Source organism: Schistocerca gregaria, chromosome 4 (assembly GCF_023897955.1).
Source record: "Schistocerca gregaria isolate iqSchGreg1 chromosome 4, iqSchGreg1.2, whole genome shotgun sequence".
NCBI classification, from domain to species: domain Eukaryota; kingdom Metazoa; phylum Arthropoda; class Insecta; order Orthoptera; family Acrididae; genus Schistocerca; species Schistocerca gregaria.
In genome coordinates, this window is record NC_064923.1 from 484,811,556 (window position 1) to 484,830,213 (window position 18,658).

Here is an 18,658-nt window from a genome sequence, read left to right on the forward strand (position 1 = left end):
ATACAGGGGGCGAAAGGCTATTTACAATTTGTACAGAAACCAGATGGTAGTTATAAGAGTCGAGGGGCATGAAAGGGAATCAGTGGTTGGGAAGGGAGTGAGACAGGGTTGTAGCCTCTCCCCGATGTTATTAAATCTGTATATTGAGCAAGCAGTAAAGGAAACAAAAGAAAAATTCAGAGTAGGTATTAAAATCCATGGAGAAGAAATAAAAACTTTGAGGTTCGCCAATGACATCGTAATTCTGTCAGAGACAGCAAAGGACTTGAAAGAGCAGTTGAACGGAATGGACAATGTCTTGAAAGGGGGATATAAGATGAAAATCCACAAAAGCAAAACGAGGATAATGGAATGTAGTCGAATTAAGTCGGGTGATGCTGAGGGAATTAGATTAGGAAATGAGACACTTAAAGTAGTAGGTGAGTTTTGTTATTTGGGGAGCAGAATAACTGATGATGGTCGAAGTAGAGAAGATATAATATGTAGACTGGCAATGGCAAGGAAAGCGTTTCTGAAGAAGAGAAATTTGTTAACATCGAGTGTAGATTTAAGTGTCACGAAGTCGTTTCTGAAAGTATTTGTATGGAGTGTAGCAATGTATGAAAGTGAAACATGACTGATAAATAGTTTGGGCAGGAAGAGGATAGAAGCTTTCGAAATGTGGTGCTACAGAAGAATGCTGAAGATTAGATGGGTAAATCACATAATTAATGAAGAGGTATTGAATAGAATTGGGGAAAAGAGGAGATTGTGGCACAACTTGACAAGAAGAAGGGACCGGTTGGTAGGACATGTCCTGAGGCATCGAGGGATCACAAATTAAGCATTGGAGTTCAGGGTGGATGGTAAAAATCATAGAGGGAGACCAAGAGATGAATACATTAAGCAGATCCAGAAAGATGTAGGATGCAGTAAGTACTGGGAGATGAAGAAGCTTGCACAGGATAGAGTAGCATGGAGAGCTGCATCAAACCAGTCTCAGGACTGATAACCACAACTACAACAACATTGTATGGCCCGAAATGTTTTCAAAGACATCTAATGAAAAATAAAAAAAAGAAACAGTTAGTTGGCAGCAACTTCTTTCACTTTAGGTGAAAAATAAATATGAAAATATGAGCGAACAGCTATCATAAGTTCGCAGCCGAATCAACATATTATTGTAAACAATTGTCGTTTTTTGTGATTTCATTTCCTTGATGCTGTTTCGTTTCATATAATAACAATTACTAGGATCATTAAAAGAGTGTTTGGAAGAGAGAAAGTGACCAACGGAAATATTATATTGAATGGAGAACCCCTCAAAGTGGTAGAAAGTTTCACTTATTTAGGGAGTGAATTATCTAGTCATCGAAGAATAACTAACGAAATTAATAAAAGGTTACAGAAGGGAGGCAATTTCTACCAAACAATAAAACACCTGATTTGGAATAAGGAAGTTTCAGAAAAACTAAAGAACCTTATGTATAAGAATTATTACTTCCCTATTGTCACCTATGGTGGAGAAACAATGACAATGACAGTAAGGGACTGGAGCAGATTGCAAGCAGGCGAAATGAAATTTCTCAGAGCACTTTAAGGAAAAACAATAATGAACAGAGTAAGGAATGTAGAGATTAGAAAGGACCTTAACCAAGAAAGTATGAGAGAAGAAATCGGAAAAAAAGAGATTAAGATGGTATGGGCATGTTAAGAGGATGCATGGGCAGATACTCCCCAAAATTATGGAAGAACTGAAGATGGATGGGAAAAGTCCAAGAGGGCGCCCAAGAACACGGTGAAAAATGTGAATATCTGTAGAAAGGAGGTGTGACCTGGCAGCAAGTGGAGAAAGAATAGTGGTGGGAGGACCGAGCCAAATGGAGAGGACTCGTCAGCACCCTAACCCGGCAGTAGCTGGAACGGGATGGGGATATAGGTAAATTGAAAGAGTATGCTCCCCTGTGTGGATGGTATTTTGATTTGTACTGAAAATAGTAGGCTGTTTAATAGTACAAGGGAGACACTAATATGTTCTGTTATGAAAATAGCTGCTGTAATGAGAATTAGAATCAGATCATAGACACATTAAGTCATCGGTAAATGTTTAATAAGTATGTAACTGGGCTCAACAATACGTTTTTAAGACTATTGCAGGAAAGAAAGAAACTGTACACAAACAATTCCATTTATTCAAAATACATAATACACTTTGTTACGGGTTTCAAAAACATTTCCTTTTGCTGCTAGTAACTGTAAGCAAACATGTATTTCTGAATGTTTTTTATTGCGTTTAAAGAACAAGTACGGGGATTTCAGTGGGTAAAAGGTGATATTTGTGCCAGATGAACATAGTGCAGATTTATCAACGATGTTTATACAAATGAAATAATTATATATATTTAGTGTATATACATTGCATATTATTACTGTGTGTTTTTCCCAAGTTTGATAAAAAATTTAGCATTTTATCTGCAATCTTTGAAAAGAGAGCGTCTTCATCCCATAGACATATCTTTACCCGTGACAAAGCACTATCAATTTCTTTTAGAATTTGAGTTACCGTCTTCCATCTTTAATAGTTTATTATTAATATTAACATTATTCATCAACAGAAATTACAGTCCTTCATAGTACTCGATTTATGAAGACTGTTCAAATCCAGAATGAGATTATCACTCTGCAGCGGAGTGTGCGCTGATATGAAACTTCCTGGCAGATTAAAACTGTGTACCGAACCGAGCACTTGCCCGCGAAAGGCAAAGGTCCCGAGTTCGAGTCTCGGTCCGGCACACAGTTTTAATCTTCCAGGAAGTTTCACTGTTCAAATCACTGGAATAAGAAAACGAAATTATGTGTAACTGAAGAAATATATAATCCCGTTGTATGTAACAAACAGTTCTTCTTACGTATAAAATCTTATGAAAATTATAGCATTAACATTTGTACTGCTTGTGTGAAGTTTCCTCCTTCACCTTCACTTCCAGAAACTTCATCAACGCACGAAATATCTTCGTGCATTGTTGCACGGCTAGACGTCACGTGATGTATCCTATAACACTTATCGAATACGCTCTCTTCAGACTTGAGTGTGCGTGTTGCAGTGAGGTTGGTCCATCTTCGTGTTGTTGATTCGGTGAGCTGGGGCATAGTACTGTAAACATAAGAGAACAGGTCACTACACGAATCCACAGTCACAGCTCATTAGTTTAAACAGTTTTTTGTAATAGACATTTAACGCAAAAGGTAACAAGCCATTTAATGGGGTGTGAGATTTACAAGACGTTTATGGGCAACCAATGATTCTTCAGAAGTTCAGTGCTCAAACAATCATTACAACTGAACTGACTTTGATCTGTAAAGTCTTTTTCCTTATTGTGATCTAAGCCAGTTTAACTGATAACTTCTGCACTTAACTCTTTAAGTGATACTAGTAAATATAGATATTAATGGTCTTAAATGAAATATACGACTTTATGCATTACAAAAAATATATTGTATTCTATTAATATATTCACAATAGTTTCTCTGATAAGTGTGATTACCATTTTTACGTTTCTAAGTCGGTAGCCTTGAGCTATCAACGAACAATGGTATGAATGTTTATCAACGGTCTTTGAAGAACTCTACTTCAGATCTAGTTTCATGTTCAGCTAGTGTATTATGTCACCAGTGGATTCACTAATCTGATAGCTTTTGATATAAACGAAGGTTAGTTCAGTTCAGTAACATATCCTGTATTATGAAGTATGAAATCTCTACGGGAGTTATTTGTGAATCATATGTGCAGCTAGTTTACTTCCGAATCGTACAAGTGAGCAAATAAATTGTCGTGAATTCAGTTCCTAGTTACATACAATTTTACTGATTATATGCAGCGAAATGCTTCTTCTAATGAAGACTGAACGTTGCAGGTAATATTGCTTCACAAATTATCTCGACTATTTTTGCCGCTGAGATACAAAAAATTGTTACCGCTGACAGTGCACATGTTTAAGTTGCAGTCAAATGAAAATGAAGCGAAAGGACAGAAGGAAATAAACTATTATTTCAAAAGCAGTCGGTGTAATTGTTAATACATTTATTCCTCTGTGAGACAAGACGGTCAGTGCCCACATGAAAAAATGCTTTGCGGTTGCCTACGAAACCATGACTGTACTAGGCATATACCTCTAATACCGAAGAAAATCGACAGCCATGAATATTTTTCTCCAGTGTTCCAAAAATTAGAAATTGCATAAGTTGCCAAGATTGTTTCGACTACGCTGTAAAATTTTCTTTGGTACGCTCTTGCTCTTCCTTCATGAAGGTCAGATCTCTTCCCAAGCGATTTCCATATTTTTGGAGCTCTGAAGAAAGAAGTTCGTGGCCGTCTATTTCCAACGGACGGAGTGGCGCACGCATGGGTAAAAACATGGTTACCTAGGCAACCGCAAACATTTTTCGATGAATGAACTGACAGTCTTGTCTCACAGTGTGATAAATACAGGGTGATTCAAAAAGAATACCACAACTTTAGGAATTTAAAACTCTGCAACGACAAAAGGCAGAGCTAAGCACTATCAGTCGGCGAATTAAGAGAGCTATAAAGTTTCATTTAGTTGTATATTTGTTCGCTTTAGGCGCTGTTGACTAGGCGTCAGCGTCAGTTAATGCTAAGATGGCGACCGCTCAAGAGAAAGCGTTTTGTGTTATTGAGTACGGCAGAAGTGAATCGACGACAGTTGTTCAGCGTGCATTTCGAACGAAGTATGGTGTTAAACCTCCTGATAGGTGGTGTATTAAACGTTGGTATAAACAGTTTACAGAGAATGGGTGTTTGTGCAAAGGGAAAACTTCTGGACGGCCGAGAACGAGTGATGAAAATGTAGCACGCATCCAGCAAGCATTTGTTCGCAGCCCAGGAAAATCGACTCGCAGAGCTAGCAGAGAGCTGCAAATTCCACAATCAACTGTATGGAGAGTGCTATGAAAAAGGTTAGTTATGAAACCCGAGGCGATGGATCGGCCGCCAGGCAGCCCATGACAGAGCACTTCATCACTGGCCTCCAAGAAGCCCTGATCTTACCCCCTGCGATTTTTTCTTATGGGGGTATGTTAAGGATATGGTGTTTCGGCCACCTCTCCCAGCCACCATTGATGATTTGAAACGAGAAATAACAGCAGCTATCCAAACTGTTACGCCTGATATGCTACAGAGAGCGTGGAACGAGTTGGAGTATCGGGTTGATATTGCTCGAGTGTCTGGAGGGGGCCATATTGAACATCACTGAACTTGTTTTTGAGTGAAAAAAAACCTTTTTAAATACTCTTTGTAATGATGTATAACAGAAGGTTATATTATGTTTCTTTCATTAAATACACATTTTTAAAGTTGTGGTATTCTTTTTGAATCACCCTGTGTATTAACAGTTCATAATAAATAGTGTACTTGATTTTTTTCCATCAGTCTCGTTATCATCCCGTATAGGATGATTATTGAAAATATGCAACATGACGTGAAGAGCTTTACACATACTTGAATTTTATAGGCTCTTTTGGTTGGTTTTTGCAGTTGGACGGCTCAGATCTACATTCGCTAATATTTCTTTTAGATCTATAAGAATGATTTCATTCAGGTGGTACAGTTTCATGTCAGATGAAGTTCTGCCCGATCGTGTAATGAACTGATAGGGATAGGTTACAGAAAAGCACGCGGAAGGTTCACAGGTTGGAGGAGACTGATACAGATGGTGTAGTTACTATTTCTTTAATTTCAAATTCTGCTACAGTAACTGATGGTAGTCTGGGTAACAGTGCGTCATGCGGAACAGTGGGTAAAACGTCTAGCAGAGATGAAACAGGTAGGGTAGATGTATTCTGTGTTTGAAAAAAAAGTTTCATAAAAGTTTTGGAACTGACTCTGATACTGAAGTGGCTGCAAAGGTAGATTTATATGCTTTCCTAAAGTTGGTTGTGAATCCTGTCCTTTGGGATATCCTCCTCCGATGAGATACGTCTACTAACAGAAGTTGCGATTGCTAATTTCCTGCAGATTTTTTCAAACTTTTTCAGCTCCATTCCAGAATTCATTGTGGGCTTTGAAATACATAATAAATTGTGCAATTTTTTCATTAGTGTTTGCAAAGAGTATGTAATGACATGTACTGCATTGTTAAGCTGAACAGAATATTTTGTCACTTCAAGGATTAATGAAAATACTTGAGCGTGCCCTTTGGTCTGCCAAAAATTTCTTTCCAAGGAAACAAGACCGCTTTGAAGCGACTGTAGAATCGATGTTACTCATATGTGACCTTCCAAACGAAAACATTTCTGCAATAAGGTCACTGTAGTGCTTTCACAGAAATGAAATAATGAACATTTTCATTTGATATCCAACTACAGCCAGGTTCGAAGAGAAGGATCCTTCAACGCGAAAGCTAAAATCACATTTGAGTGAGATGGCTCAAAATTTCAAATAATATGTTTCAAAATTTCAAAGAAGTTGCTAGCCAGTTCTGAATAGGGTTCAAAATTTCACAGAATTTGATTCATAATTTCAGTGAAGTTACTGATACTTGACAGTTAATCAAATGTTAGTGTGTGAAAGTAGGGAAAACACTAAGCACTTTACTACTGAACCGAGGCACTGAGCTGGGCGTTTAGTCTGAGGAAGATGAATTGATATTTGACGATTTGTGCAAATTCAGTCAACTTGCTTGGAATAGCGGAAAAAAATCTTGTGATTTCGTGCAATGACACGCACCAGTTCCAGATGTCGGATAACATTATATGACAGTACAAGCAGTTAAATTTCCCTGAGCGTGCACATCCAGTTCGGAAGATATAATAACAGTAATGTACAATCGAAACTTTGTGGGAAGTCGACTTTTTATTGAAACGCATACGCAGCTGATGAACACATAGCATGTGTAGAGCACAAGACTTGAAAAATAGTGAGCGACTTTTCGACGTGCATAAACGCATTTTCTTAAGCTACGTAATAGGGCAGCTTTACCAGACAGACGTTCGAAGCCAGAACCAAGCATCATGAAGAAAATGTACAAGCAGAACTCAGGACATCAGTAAGCTATCCTCTATTGTATCGTGTGCCTCAGTAGTGTTTGTGAAGGCAGAAGAAGGGTAGGAGATTAGGCTTAGCGTCGTGTCAAGGGAAAGTCAGTAGATCGAATGTAAATGTGAACACAAGACCCACTTTAGCATACACCTTTGTGACAAAGCTCGTTCTACGAGGGCAAATCAAAAGTAAAAGTAATTTTTTTAAAAGAAACATGTCATTGGAAACCAAAATTGCAGGAAAAATCAATTCTCTAAACAAATTCTTTCAGCCTTTATGCACTTGGTCAATCTCCTAGCAAAACCTCCTAATTTCCTCGTGGAAGAAGCTTTGTGGTTTTAGTGACGTTCACAATCTTGTCATCCGACGAAATCTTGGGTACTTGTGTTTACGCTCCTTCGTTGGCTCAAAAAGGTGACGGTCACTTGGAGTTAGGTCAGGACTGTACAGTGAGTACACTAGCAGCTCAAAGCCAAGATTTTGAATGCACGATATTGTTTTCCAAGCTCTACGAGGGCGGGCATTATCCTGAAGCAAAATCAAAGCTTTTTAAACCTTCCCTCTCCGCTTTTTTTCTTTTTCTTTTTTTTTAAGGTTTCTGATCTCTCCGATCTAACAGTAGCTGCCACTGTGGACATTTCATATCCTGACACACTGTTATCATCAACTTTCCTACAGAGGCCTGTAGGCAAAGATTGATGTTTCCACACCATGCTCTGTTGCTTACTTTGTGGTTCATAACAACGGAGCCATAACCCATCAGTGGCTACTATGACATTGATAATGTTTACTTCTTCCTCTTCAAAACGAATTAAAGGTGATTTAGACATTTCCAAATGCTGGTGTTCGTGTTTTTTTGTAAGTTGACGTGTTGCCCAGTAGGCATGAACTTTGTGGTAATTTATACATGTGTTTCTGAAAATACAAAGCCCACGCTAATGTTCCACTCATGCGCAGTATCTAGAACGAGGATCATCATGATGTTGCTGTCTGTTGTCGAAGTGGACGGCCCATCCAAACGCTCTTCACGCAGAAAAATGCTCTTTCACTTTTAAAGTGATTAATCATCACGCATTTTTTTTTATCTAGGAGAGCTATGCTTATACTTCATCTATACTCTGCGAATATTCTCATCAGTTTTCATCCCTTCAGAGTGAAAAATGGAGTCACTTGCCTAATTTCTCCCTTGATGCGTACGGAAAATGGGTTTACTTACAGTAAAATACTTCGAAATCACTTCGAAATACAACTATTCACTGAACTAACACAGTTAACGGACAAGACGACAGTGATGTTAGGTCATGTCAGAGTTGTTTTAGTGCTCTCATCCTGTAAGAAGAAATAAACCACCTTTACTTATTGACTTGCCCCCTTAGCATAATCCGTTTGCACAGTGTGAAACTAAACGATATTCGTTTTTACGCTACTCTTGGGATTTTTTTCCATGTAACTCTACCGTAAAGCTTCAACAGGAGCTTTTCTTTAGTATTTAGAATAACTTACCCTTCCTCCGTCGAAATCCATTCCTCCGCCTATAGTTAACCGAGCTTTTGCCTTTATGGCATCAGAGAGTGACATCTGTAAACGGAACGGAAACTGCATTAGCTACAAACGAGAAGACATGATGTTAAAAAGAATATTACTAAAATGAAATGGAAATTAGGTCAGGTTACTAATTTAACACTTAACAACAAACTTTATTTAAAATGACACTGTGAATAATTGCTGCTCCACAGGATGCTTTCTGGACCAAAAAAGTTTAAGCTGTACACAAAATTTCAGTGCTCATATCTAATTCCTTCACAGACTTACAGTCTGTTCAGTAAGATCGTGGTGGGGTCAAGCAGCAGGAAAATAACTTTGATAAACTAAAACATGTACATACATGGTATATGAACAGCATATTTGAATGCTATTATAATAATAACACATCCTGTCATCCACAGCGTCGTTAATTACTTGTCACCTCCGAAACATGCTTCAAACCATGACAATGGTTCCTTCTTATGGTCTGTGAAAGAACTAAGGCGATACCTTTTACCATCTGTGTGTTATGTCGACCATGCTTTTACTTGATACACTGTAAAATATGCAAAAAATAGGTTAATTAAATGGATTTAACTAAGTGAAAAAGATCCAAGATAGGAGGAAGGGCAGCAACGGTCGTACATTTTTCATCTGTATACTGCAGATCGATTTCAGCTACGTTGTTGCTGTCTTCAGTGCAGTTATATTCAAGTTATGACGACTCATCAATAAAATAGCGCGTGGTACCAAACTGCCATTACAAATAAGAAGCAGTTGACAGTTTAACTATTTGTTATTTGTAATGGCAGTGAAGAATCATGTGCGATTTAATTTACGATGAGCCATCATGAGTTGAATAGTTTCACTGAAGATAGGTAGACAGCGGCTGAAATCGACCTGTAATAAACAGATTAAAAATTTACGATCACTGCAGCCCTTTTTCCTATCTTGCATCTCATTAATACGGCCGTGGAGCATACTGTTCTTGACAGAAAAGAACACAAGTGAAAAAGATTGACTTCGGCACAGGACAGTGGTAAATATTGCCAAATGAAGTGTTTTACTAGGCAGGAACTCGCCCCTACGATTGATGAACTCTGGTACTATTTTGCTTTATTTTACAATTGCCATTGCCGACTTTCGCCCACAAAAACAGGTACTCATCAGCATTTAACTTCTCCTTCCTTCTCGTAGTCAAAACAAATGGCATGCCATAAGGCTGTTTAGCCAACAGTCCTGTAGTTTCAGCAATACTCCATGTCAATCACCCAAGCTTAGTTCAGTTTAGAGCCACTGTTGCTGCCAGATGTCTCTAAATACTAAATTTCGCATTTCAATAAAGTGGGAAGAATACGTGATTACTTGTGTAGGTGATATATTATCACTTTGAAATTCAATGGTGTTTTTCGACTGGGCTGAATATGCAATATAAGTAAAATTTCGATATTTACCGTGCTTCCTTCTTCGCCTTATTTCCTAAATTATAGGTGATTTTAGGAACTCCTAATTGAAAGCAAAAATACGCCAGTTATTCGACACAAACGCTCTTGCTGCTATTATTAATTATACAAGAGAGATTTTTTGTAATCCTCTAGGTGCTGAGATTCACAAGCACAACAACAAATTGAGGAGGAGAACGGCATTCAGTTCATGTTCATTAATTCTAACACCTGGTTTCATACAAAGCCTAAAACTATAACAGAGATCGGTAAACAAGCAGCTTTCATCTGACAGGGGCTCAAAACGGATTTATGCGTTGTGTCCCACAGTTTTATTGAACAAACAGTAATTATTCTTACAGAACGTTTGTTCGTGCTGACCGCAAGGAGAATATAATTATGCCAGCACACACAGTGTTTTTGTTCATATGCCAACATACCTTTGTTTTGCTTGCTTCCATGTGAGACTTGTAACAAAATTCCAGCAAGGCTACCGCCATCGCCAGTAAGAGGCCGCCTATAAGTATGTAGAAAATGCCTGCGACGTTGCTCAGCGAAAGTTCGTTTCGGGATGCATCCTGTGAAGAAACCAAGAGTCACAAATCAAATCAAATTTTTTGAGCTTTCTGGAAAGCGTGTTCATGATAAGATATATGCCCATGCTGTTATGAGGGTTGATGGAATTCGTAAACTTCTGCCGCTAGGCGTGTATATCGCAACTCATTGCCAGTTCAGTGTCGCGTGTGTTGTCGAGCTGGCTTGTTCTGTTCATCTGCAGTGATTGTTTTTGTTCTTGTTTCGTTTTTTATGATGACAAGTAAGTGAACAGCGATCAGCTGTTTAATTTTATTTCTTGCTCGGTAGTAATGCTGCTGGAACTGTTTTAGTGTTGAAACGGCTGACCACGATGACACTTCTGAAAAAAATCAAGTATACGAGTGGTTTGCTCGATTTAAAAATGGTGACATGTCGATTGATAACAAACCTCGTTCTGGAAGCGCATGAACTGCCCGAATCGACCCAAATATTGAAAAAAATTGACAGTTCGTGCTCACAGACTGTCGACAGACAATTGATCAACTGTCAGAGATTAGCGGGTTATCTTGGAGCTCGGTTTAGCCCGATTTGTGGCAGACAGGAGACTGGTTCTTCCGCCACGACAACGCACCTACACACAGCCATTTGTGTTGGACAGTTTTTGGCTAAAAATGGCATGGTTCCGCTGCCCCAAGCACCTTACTCGCCTGATCTATCTCTGTACGACTTCTTCTTATTTCCATGCATAAAAAGGGACATGAAACGATGCCGATTTGACAACATTGAAAAAAATCAAGAAAAAAAAACGAGGGAGGTGCTGTCAGCCATTTCTAAAGATGACTATAAAAATGTTTCGGATAGTGGAAGCACCAGTGGGACAAATGTATTAGTTGTAGTATAGGGTATTTTGAAGGGAATGAGGCTGTTTTATAAACAATTTGAAATTATATAGCTTTTTAAAAAAATAATTCGTTTTTATGGTACTCTGTCGTATAAGAGGTGGTCAACTGAAAATGAGAAACATGGAAAAGGTAAGTAAACTGTTTATTATTTCACAAGTATTGGCCATAACTGTTAATACGTTCATCCCAGTCTTGGACAAGAATGTCAGTGCCTTCATGGAAAGATATTTGCAGTTGTCTACTGAACCATAACTGTACGCAGACATGTACCTCTTCTGCTGAAGCAAATCAACCACCAGGAATGTCTGTCTCCAGGGCTCCAGAACTATGGAAATCTCAAGTGATGTGACACAAAATATTGCCAAGAACGTTTCGACTACGCTGCAGGTCGCTGGGAAGCCCTTACACATCCTCCACACAGTCCCGATCCTCCCCCCCCCCCCCCCCCCCAGGATGTGATTTCCATGTTTTTGAATACCTGAAGCAAGACATTCGTGATAGTCGATTTGATTCGGACGCCTCGATACTATTATGGTTTCGTGGGCCATCGCAAACATTTTTCCTTAAGGCCATTGACCGTCTTGTTTCAAATATGGTTCAAAGGGCTCTGAGCACTACGCGACTTAACTTTTGAGGTCATCAGTCGCCTAGAACTTAGAACTAATTAAACCTAACTAACCTAAGGACATCACACGCATCCATGCCCGAGGCAGGATTCGAACCTGCGACCGTAGCGGTCACGCGGTTCCAGACTGAAGCGCCTAGAACCGCACGGCCACACCGGCCGGCGTCGTGTTTCACATTAGGATAGATGTATTAATAGTTGTGGCGATTACTTTTGAAACAACAAATAGTTTATTTGCCTTTTTGCTACCTGCCCCGTTTTTATTGGCTGCCCCTTATAAAAAGCTCAGTTTGATTCGTCGCGACAGCGTGTGAAAAATGAACATATATAGTAGTTCGGTTTACTGCAGTGACGGCAAAGTCACGTAACTATGGAGGACACATCACAGATACTTAGATAGATATCCTTCGATATACTCACCGTGCAAGTTCCTTTTCCGTCAGTCTATTTCGAAGCTGAGGTTACTATATGTTTCACATTCACCATTAAACATTGAATTTCGTTTGTTCACTTTTCCACAACCTGACTACTTAGAAGTACGTGTTCAGGTGTTTTCTTTATAATATTTCAGTAACTTCCATAAAATATTCGATACTCTAACTTCACGGCTATTCCACACGATTGACATTCGGGGACTAATTGTCTAATGAGCTCAGGCTGGAGTAAATATTACGCATAAGCTTATCCAGTACCTCATTTACATTTGAACATCTTCATGTTTTTTGCCGCCGAATTAAAATATGTTTATGAGCATTGTGGTCAGACACTGATGAACAAAAGCAGTTTGACCATCTGCTTAATAGCTGGATTGTATATCTTTGGAACGAATAACATCGCTGTATCAGGGATCCTATTGTTTGCTGATAGGTTTGTGGAGTTATGTGGCTTTAGATTCTGTATAATAATGTCGTGTGATGAGGGCCTCCCGTCGGGTAGACCGTTCCCTGGTGCAAGTCTTTCGATTTGACACCACTTCGGCGACTTGCGCGTCGATGGAGATGAAATGAGGATGATTAAGACAACACAACACCCAGTCCCTGAGCGGAGAAAATTTCCGACCCAGCCGGGAATCGAACCCGGGCCCTTAGGACTGACCGCCTGTCGCGCTGACCACTCAGCTACCGGAGGCAGACTTTAGATTCTATACACAGGTCATGTAATTCACGTAAATAACGGGTCTTAGTTTGCCTACGCTTAGATGGCGCCAGACAGAGACCCATATGGGTTCCATAGAGTTTTCATAAGGCGAATGTGATAGCCGAGACATCAACATGAGTTTACTATAACGTTCCTCAAACCTCTGTAGCACGGTTCTGGTTCCAAGACACGGACAATTACACTGCTGAAGGGTGACATCGCCGTGGGGGAAGACATTAAGCATGAAGGGAAGCAGGTGGTTCGCAGCTGTCAGCGTGTCTTCGATTACTGCCACAAGCCCATTGCAAGGGCAGAAGACTGCCCCCCATAGCATGCGTCCGTCGTGCTCTGCACTTTCGAGCCGTCTTTCGCCTCGATGACGGCGTTTGTGGAGACGACTTGTGACCTAGTGTAGCAAAAACGTGATTCATTCGAAGAGCAGACATGCAGCCATTGATTGAAGGTCTGATTCCTATGGTCTCGTGCCCACTGCAATCATAATTGATGATGTCGTTGGGACAAAATGTAAATACATAAGAATGGTGTGCTGCGGAGCTCCATGTTCAACAATGCACGATGAACGTGTGCTCCGAAACGCTTGTGGGTGCACTAGCATTGTGCTCATTCGTCAGAAATGCCGCAGATCTATCCTGTTTTGCAGAGCAGAGAAGCCTCTGAACCCCACCTTCTGTGAAAAAGCGTGGACGTCCAACCATTTAGCACCTAGTGGTAGTTTCACTACCGTTCTATCTCTTTGCGTAGATGCTAACGACAGTAGCACGTGAACATTCTATCAGCTTCGGCGTCTTCGAGATATTCGTTCACAGGCTCTGCTTAATAATAAAGTGTCCTTTGTCGAAGTGGCTTATCTCAATGGCCGGCCGCGGTGGCCGTGCGGCTCTAAGCGCTGCAGTCCGGAACCGCGGGACTGTTACTGTCGCAGGTTCGAATCCTGCCTCGGTCATGGATGTGTGTGATGTCCTTAGGTTAGTTAGGTTTAAGTAGTTCTAAGTTCTAGGGGACTGATGACCTAAGATGTTAAGTCCCATAGTGCTCAGAGCCATTTGAACCATTTTTATCTCAATGAATTTCCCAATTTGCAGCCCATATCTTCGCTAGGGTGATCGTCCGTCCATGTCTGCTCCGCTGACGTACTTTGTTACTGCGTCACGTGCCCTGAACGCCACCAGGCGACACTTAACGTTGCGTTGGGCAGTGGTCATAATGTTTTGGTTTGTTAGCGCATTTATTCCTCAGATGTTGAAGTTGTATTGGCTGCGAGAGTAGAAGGTGAGATTAAAGAGAACAGACGTCCAACACATTAGCATGAGACTAGAATTAAAAAGAAGTTTATCAAAAAACTTTCAAGAAACTGTTGTGATAAAAAGGCTAATGCTGATAAGACAAATAAAATGTCAACGGCAGCATGTTATAGAGGACACTTAAAGGATTTGACATTATATCTTTAGTATTATTTTAAAGATAAGTTATCTACTACGGTAAACATCAGTAGAAAATAGTGAACTCAAGCAGCACTCATTACCTGTTTGTCGCTGTGCTTGCATTCCGTACGGTCGTACCACCACCGATTCTTCAGTTTAGTGAGGTCACCATTTTCAGTAAGAGACAGCACAGCAAGATTTATTTCGTCCCTGCAATAAGAGCATCATGTGACTTGGTAACTGTAATGGGCAATCAAATTAGCAAATTTCCAGAAACAGATAACAGTGAGTATGTTCTGGTAAAAGTGGAAGAATTCCACCAGAATTGTTTTTCAGTAGTGATAAAATGAGAAAATGTTACATCTGTTCGTTGTTCTAATTTAACTACGATGATCTATTTTAGTCTTGACTTTCATGTCATTGAAAGACACAATAATTAACTTGAGAAAATTGTATGTGAAGTTGTGTAGTAAGGAAGTTCGTAATCGATTTTAATCAAGAGACTGCTCTTCAAGGAAATGCATTATTATGCTGTTAAGTCCTTTTCTTCGATCAACTTCTGAATGATGTTAGTAAAACAGTAATGAGGACAGCCTAATGCAGAAACCGATATAGTGTTGCAGTGGATCTGGGATATGTTTTTCAGAAGTACATGCACCAACTGCCAAGTGCACTGACTGTACGAGTCATTTTCTGATATTTACCATCAGATTTCCGTTACATTCTTGAACTGTATATCAAAAACTATTCAGAGGTTAACATAAATATTACTGACAGCCGAATACCTCACATACACGTATCGAACTATAACGTCCGCCGCCCGCGGTGGTCTCGCGGTTCTAGGCGCGCAGTCCGGAACCGTGCGACTGCTACGGTCGCAGGTTCGAATCCTGCCTCGGGCATGGATGTGTGTGATGTCCTTAGGTTAGTTAGGTTTAAGTAGTTCTAAGTTCTACGGGACTGATAACCACAGCAGTTGAGTCCCATAGTGCTCAGAGCCATTTGAACCATCTATAACGTCCGATTTCTCGGAAATATTATAGCGTAGCATTCTGTCTCGAGGTACGTCAAAAGTAGAGTAAGTTTTTTAAAGTAAAAGCAGCCCTTGGACGAGACAAAGTTTGATAATATCTGGAGCAATCCAGATAAATGAATACCAGCGAATTAGTGCTTACACAAAACTCTTTTGAAATAAATATACTATGGCGAAAGAGACATTCGATCAGTTGCAATTGAGTCTTGAAATAAATCCAACAGCGACAAATGAAAATGTTTTCCAGACCGGGACTCAAACCCGGATTTCCAGTTTTTCGCGAGCAGTTTCTTTAACAACTTCGCCTATCTGAGCACGCTTCCCATCAAACCCAGATTTTCATTATTCACGCACTGCACATGTAGTGCCTCCCAATCCAACTCGCAGCCTCACCAGATTCCCGCAACAGGTCAAATCAAGAGTGAATTCGCATTGAAGGTATCATTATTTGCCATCAGGGCTTATATATTTATTAGTATGCGGTCTGTTCTTTAGGCCATGTCCGAAAGTACAGGCACCACACATGTAAAGATATACTACGTTCCTATTTTATATTTAGGTGGTATTGTAAGTGCGTTTATAGAACACACTGAAGTAAAATTTTATTGTGCGTATTTTATTGTTTCTATTTTTAAGAGCCGGCCGGTGTGGCCGGGCGGTTCTAGGCGCTTCAGTCTGGAACCGCGTGACCACTAAGGTCGCAGGTTCGAATCCTGTCTCGGGCATGGATGTGTGTGATGTCCTTAGGCTAGTTAGGTTTAAGTGGCTATAAGTTCTAGGGGACTGATGACCTCAGATGTTAAGTCCCACCGTGCTCAGAGCCATTTGAAACATATTTTTAAGAGTAGATAACGTAAACAATGTTGTTCTCATAAATACAGGGACGGAACATATTGTCTTAATCATATACGGCAGCAATACATCTGTAATTAAAGTTTCATTAAAGGTACTGTTGTCTAACTATCCCTTTATCGCCGGCGCCGCGATTGTTGCGTCGTGCGGTGTGGACGAGCGCCAGTCCCGCCCGGCCGTGCCCGCTGGATGGCGCACTTTTCGCGCTCCCCGCGGCACTAGTCTGTCCTGTTTTCACACTGGTAGCGTTATCACAATCACTCGACTTTATACTGTATATTTATTCTGGAAATATTTATACAAATCATACATGTTTTCGATATTGTGTGTCGTGTCTGTGCACAAATCCAAGTGTGGGGATGTCAATGGAACAGCTGGAGTAGCACGTGTACCTGATATAAAAGCAGCTGCTATAGGTGTTTCATGTTCATCGTCAGATTCCGCCGATGATTCGCCTCCATCTTCAAAGCCACCACTCAGTACGAGAGAAAGAGCTTCCTCCACAGTATACCGCTTATCTGCCATATCACTTCTAATAGAAACTGAGGTTAACAACACGTCACTTCAGATTAGAGACAAGGCGGGAAATGAGCAGTGCAACTCAGGCGAAACCAACGCTTTGAAACTGAATGCCAGACTCTGAACAAAGCCGCTCGATGGTGCATAGGTCAAACTTCCATACGAGTCGAGCGTAGTGAAGCGGAGAAATATGACTCGAGGCGGAGCTGCTACAGCATTCCACCGGCTGGGCGGCAGGGGCCGTACTCGACTGCTGCAGTAGTCTACCGGCTGAGCGGCACATCCGCTCCCGACTTCTACAGAAGTTCACCGTAGCGAAAGGGTTAAGTGTATAAGATAGTGTGGTACTGCAGGTCTTAGCATATTACTAGCTAAGAATGAAGCAGAAGATTAGATATAAGACAAAAACTGTAATTTCTAGGATAACGTTTTTAACAAAGAAGGAAATCAATAGAAGAAATGTATATAACAGATAGCATCTGAACGGGGGAGTAGAAAATGTATTAATCATAAATGAGATTAACGATAAACATCATAAAATTGGGGCCACTAGTAAATATGCCAGAATTACCCTGCCTTCGAAGCTAAATAAAAAAAGACAGACGAGGAAAGGACGCTAAAAGAATCAAACTGGCACAGTCACAGAGCGCATTAAGAATCAGTTTTGACTCTGCTGAGGAGTCTGCGCTGATGTGAAATTTTGTAGCAGAGTGAAACTGTGTGCTGGATTGGGATTCGAAATCGGAACCTTTGCCTTTCGCGGGAAAGTTCTCTACCGACTAAGCTGCCCAAGAGTGATTTACAACCAGCCCTCACAGTTTACTTCCACTACTTACCTTATACCTTCCAGCCTTACAAACTCCACACAATTTCTGCTGCTTATCTTTCTGGAGTAGGACTCCTGGAAGAAAGGATACTGCACAGAAACTATTCAGTCACAGTTTTAGCGAGACGTTTGGAATGTATGAGAGAGGTACTGGCAGGTCTTCAGTTGGGTCTGAAGACTCCATCACTAGAGCACTTTCTCGCGAAAGACGAAGATTCCACGCTGGAGTCCCAATACTTTACAGTTTAATCTGCCAGGAAGAGGGCATTCCTTACTAAAAGAAAGCCACTAGTGTCAAACATATGGTTCAAATGGCTCTGAGCACTACGAGACTTAACTGCTGTGGTGATCAGTCCCCTAGAACTTAGAACTACTTAAACCTAACTAACCTAAGGACATCACACAGATCCAAGCCCGAGGCAGGATTCGAACTTGTGACCGTAGCGGTCGCGCGGTTCCAGACTGTAGCGCCTATAACCGCTCGGCCACTACGGCCGTCAGTGTCAAACATAGATTTTGAGGAAGACATTTTTTGGAATGTACATCTGGAGCGTACCAGAGCACGAAATTGTGTAAAGCGCAAAAGAACTAAATTGAATCGTTAGAGAACTGGAAGAATAAATGGGCGCAGAAAATTACGTATGCTGGTATTATGATAAGCATGTTCCCTGCAGAAAGTGCAAGGAAAGGAATGTCTAGAAAATACTGTCTAGATTATTGTACAGTCGTGCTCAAAAGTATCCGAACGACCTGAACTGCATTTAGCCTGATTTGCATGCAAAC

General features: G+C 40.5%; 1 protein-coding gene across 2 annotated transcripts in view; it reads right to left on the bottom strand.

Moving 5' to 3' along the window:
- Positions 1-2,149: 2,149 nt before the first annotated feature.
- LOC126266658 (glutamate receptor 1-like) overlaps positions 2,150-18,658 on the bottom strand; it is a 380,473-nt gene continuing 363,964 nt past the window's right edge. For both annotated transcript variants that reach the window (XM_049971075.1, XM_049971074.1), the window contains exons 16-19: positions 14,747-14,855; positions 10,443-10,580; positions 8,540-8,614; positions 2,150-3,133 (exon numbers count right to left, since the gene is read on the bottom strand). In XM_049971075.1, coding sequence (XP_049827032.1) covers positions 3,059-3,133; positions 8,540-8,614; positions 10,443-10,580; positions 14,747-14,855 — 397 coding nt within the window. In that variant the 3' untranslated portion in view covers positions 2,150-3,058. The remainder of the gene's footprint in view (positions 3,134-8,539; positions 8,615-10,442; positions 10,581-14,746; positions 14,856-18,658) is intronic.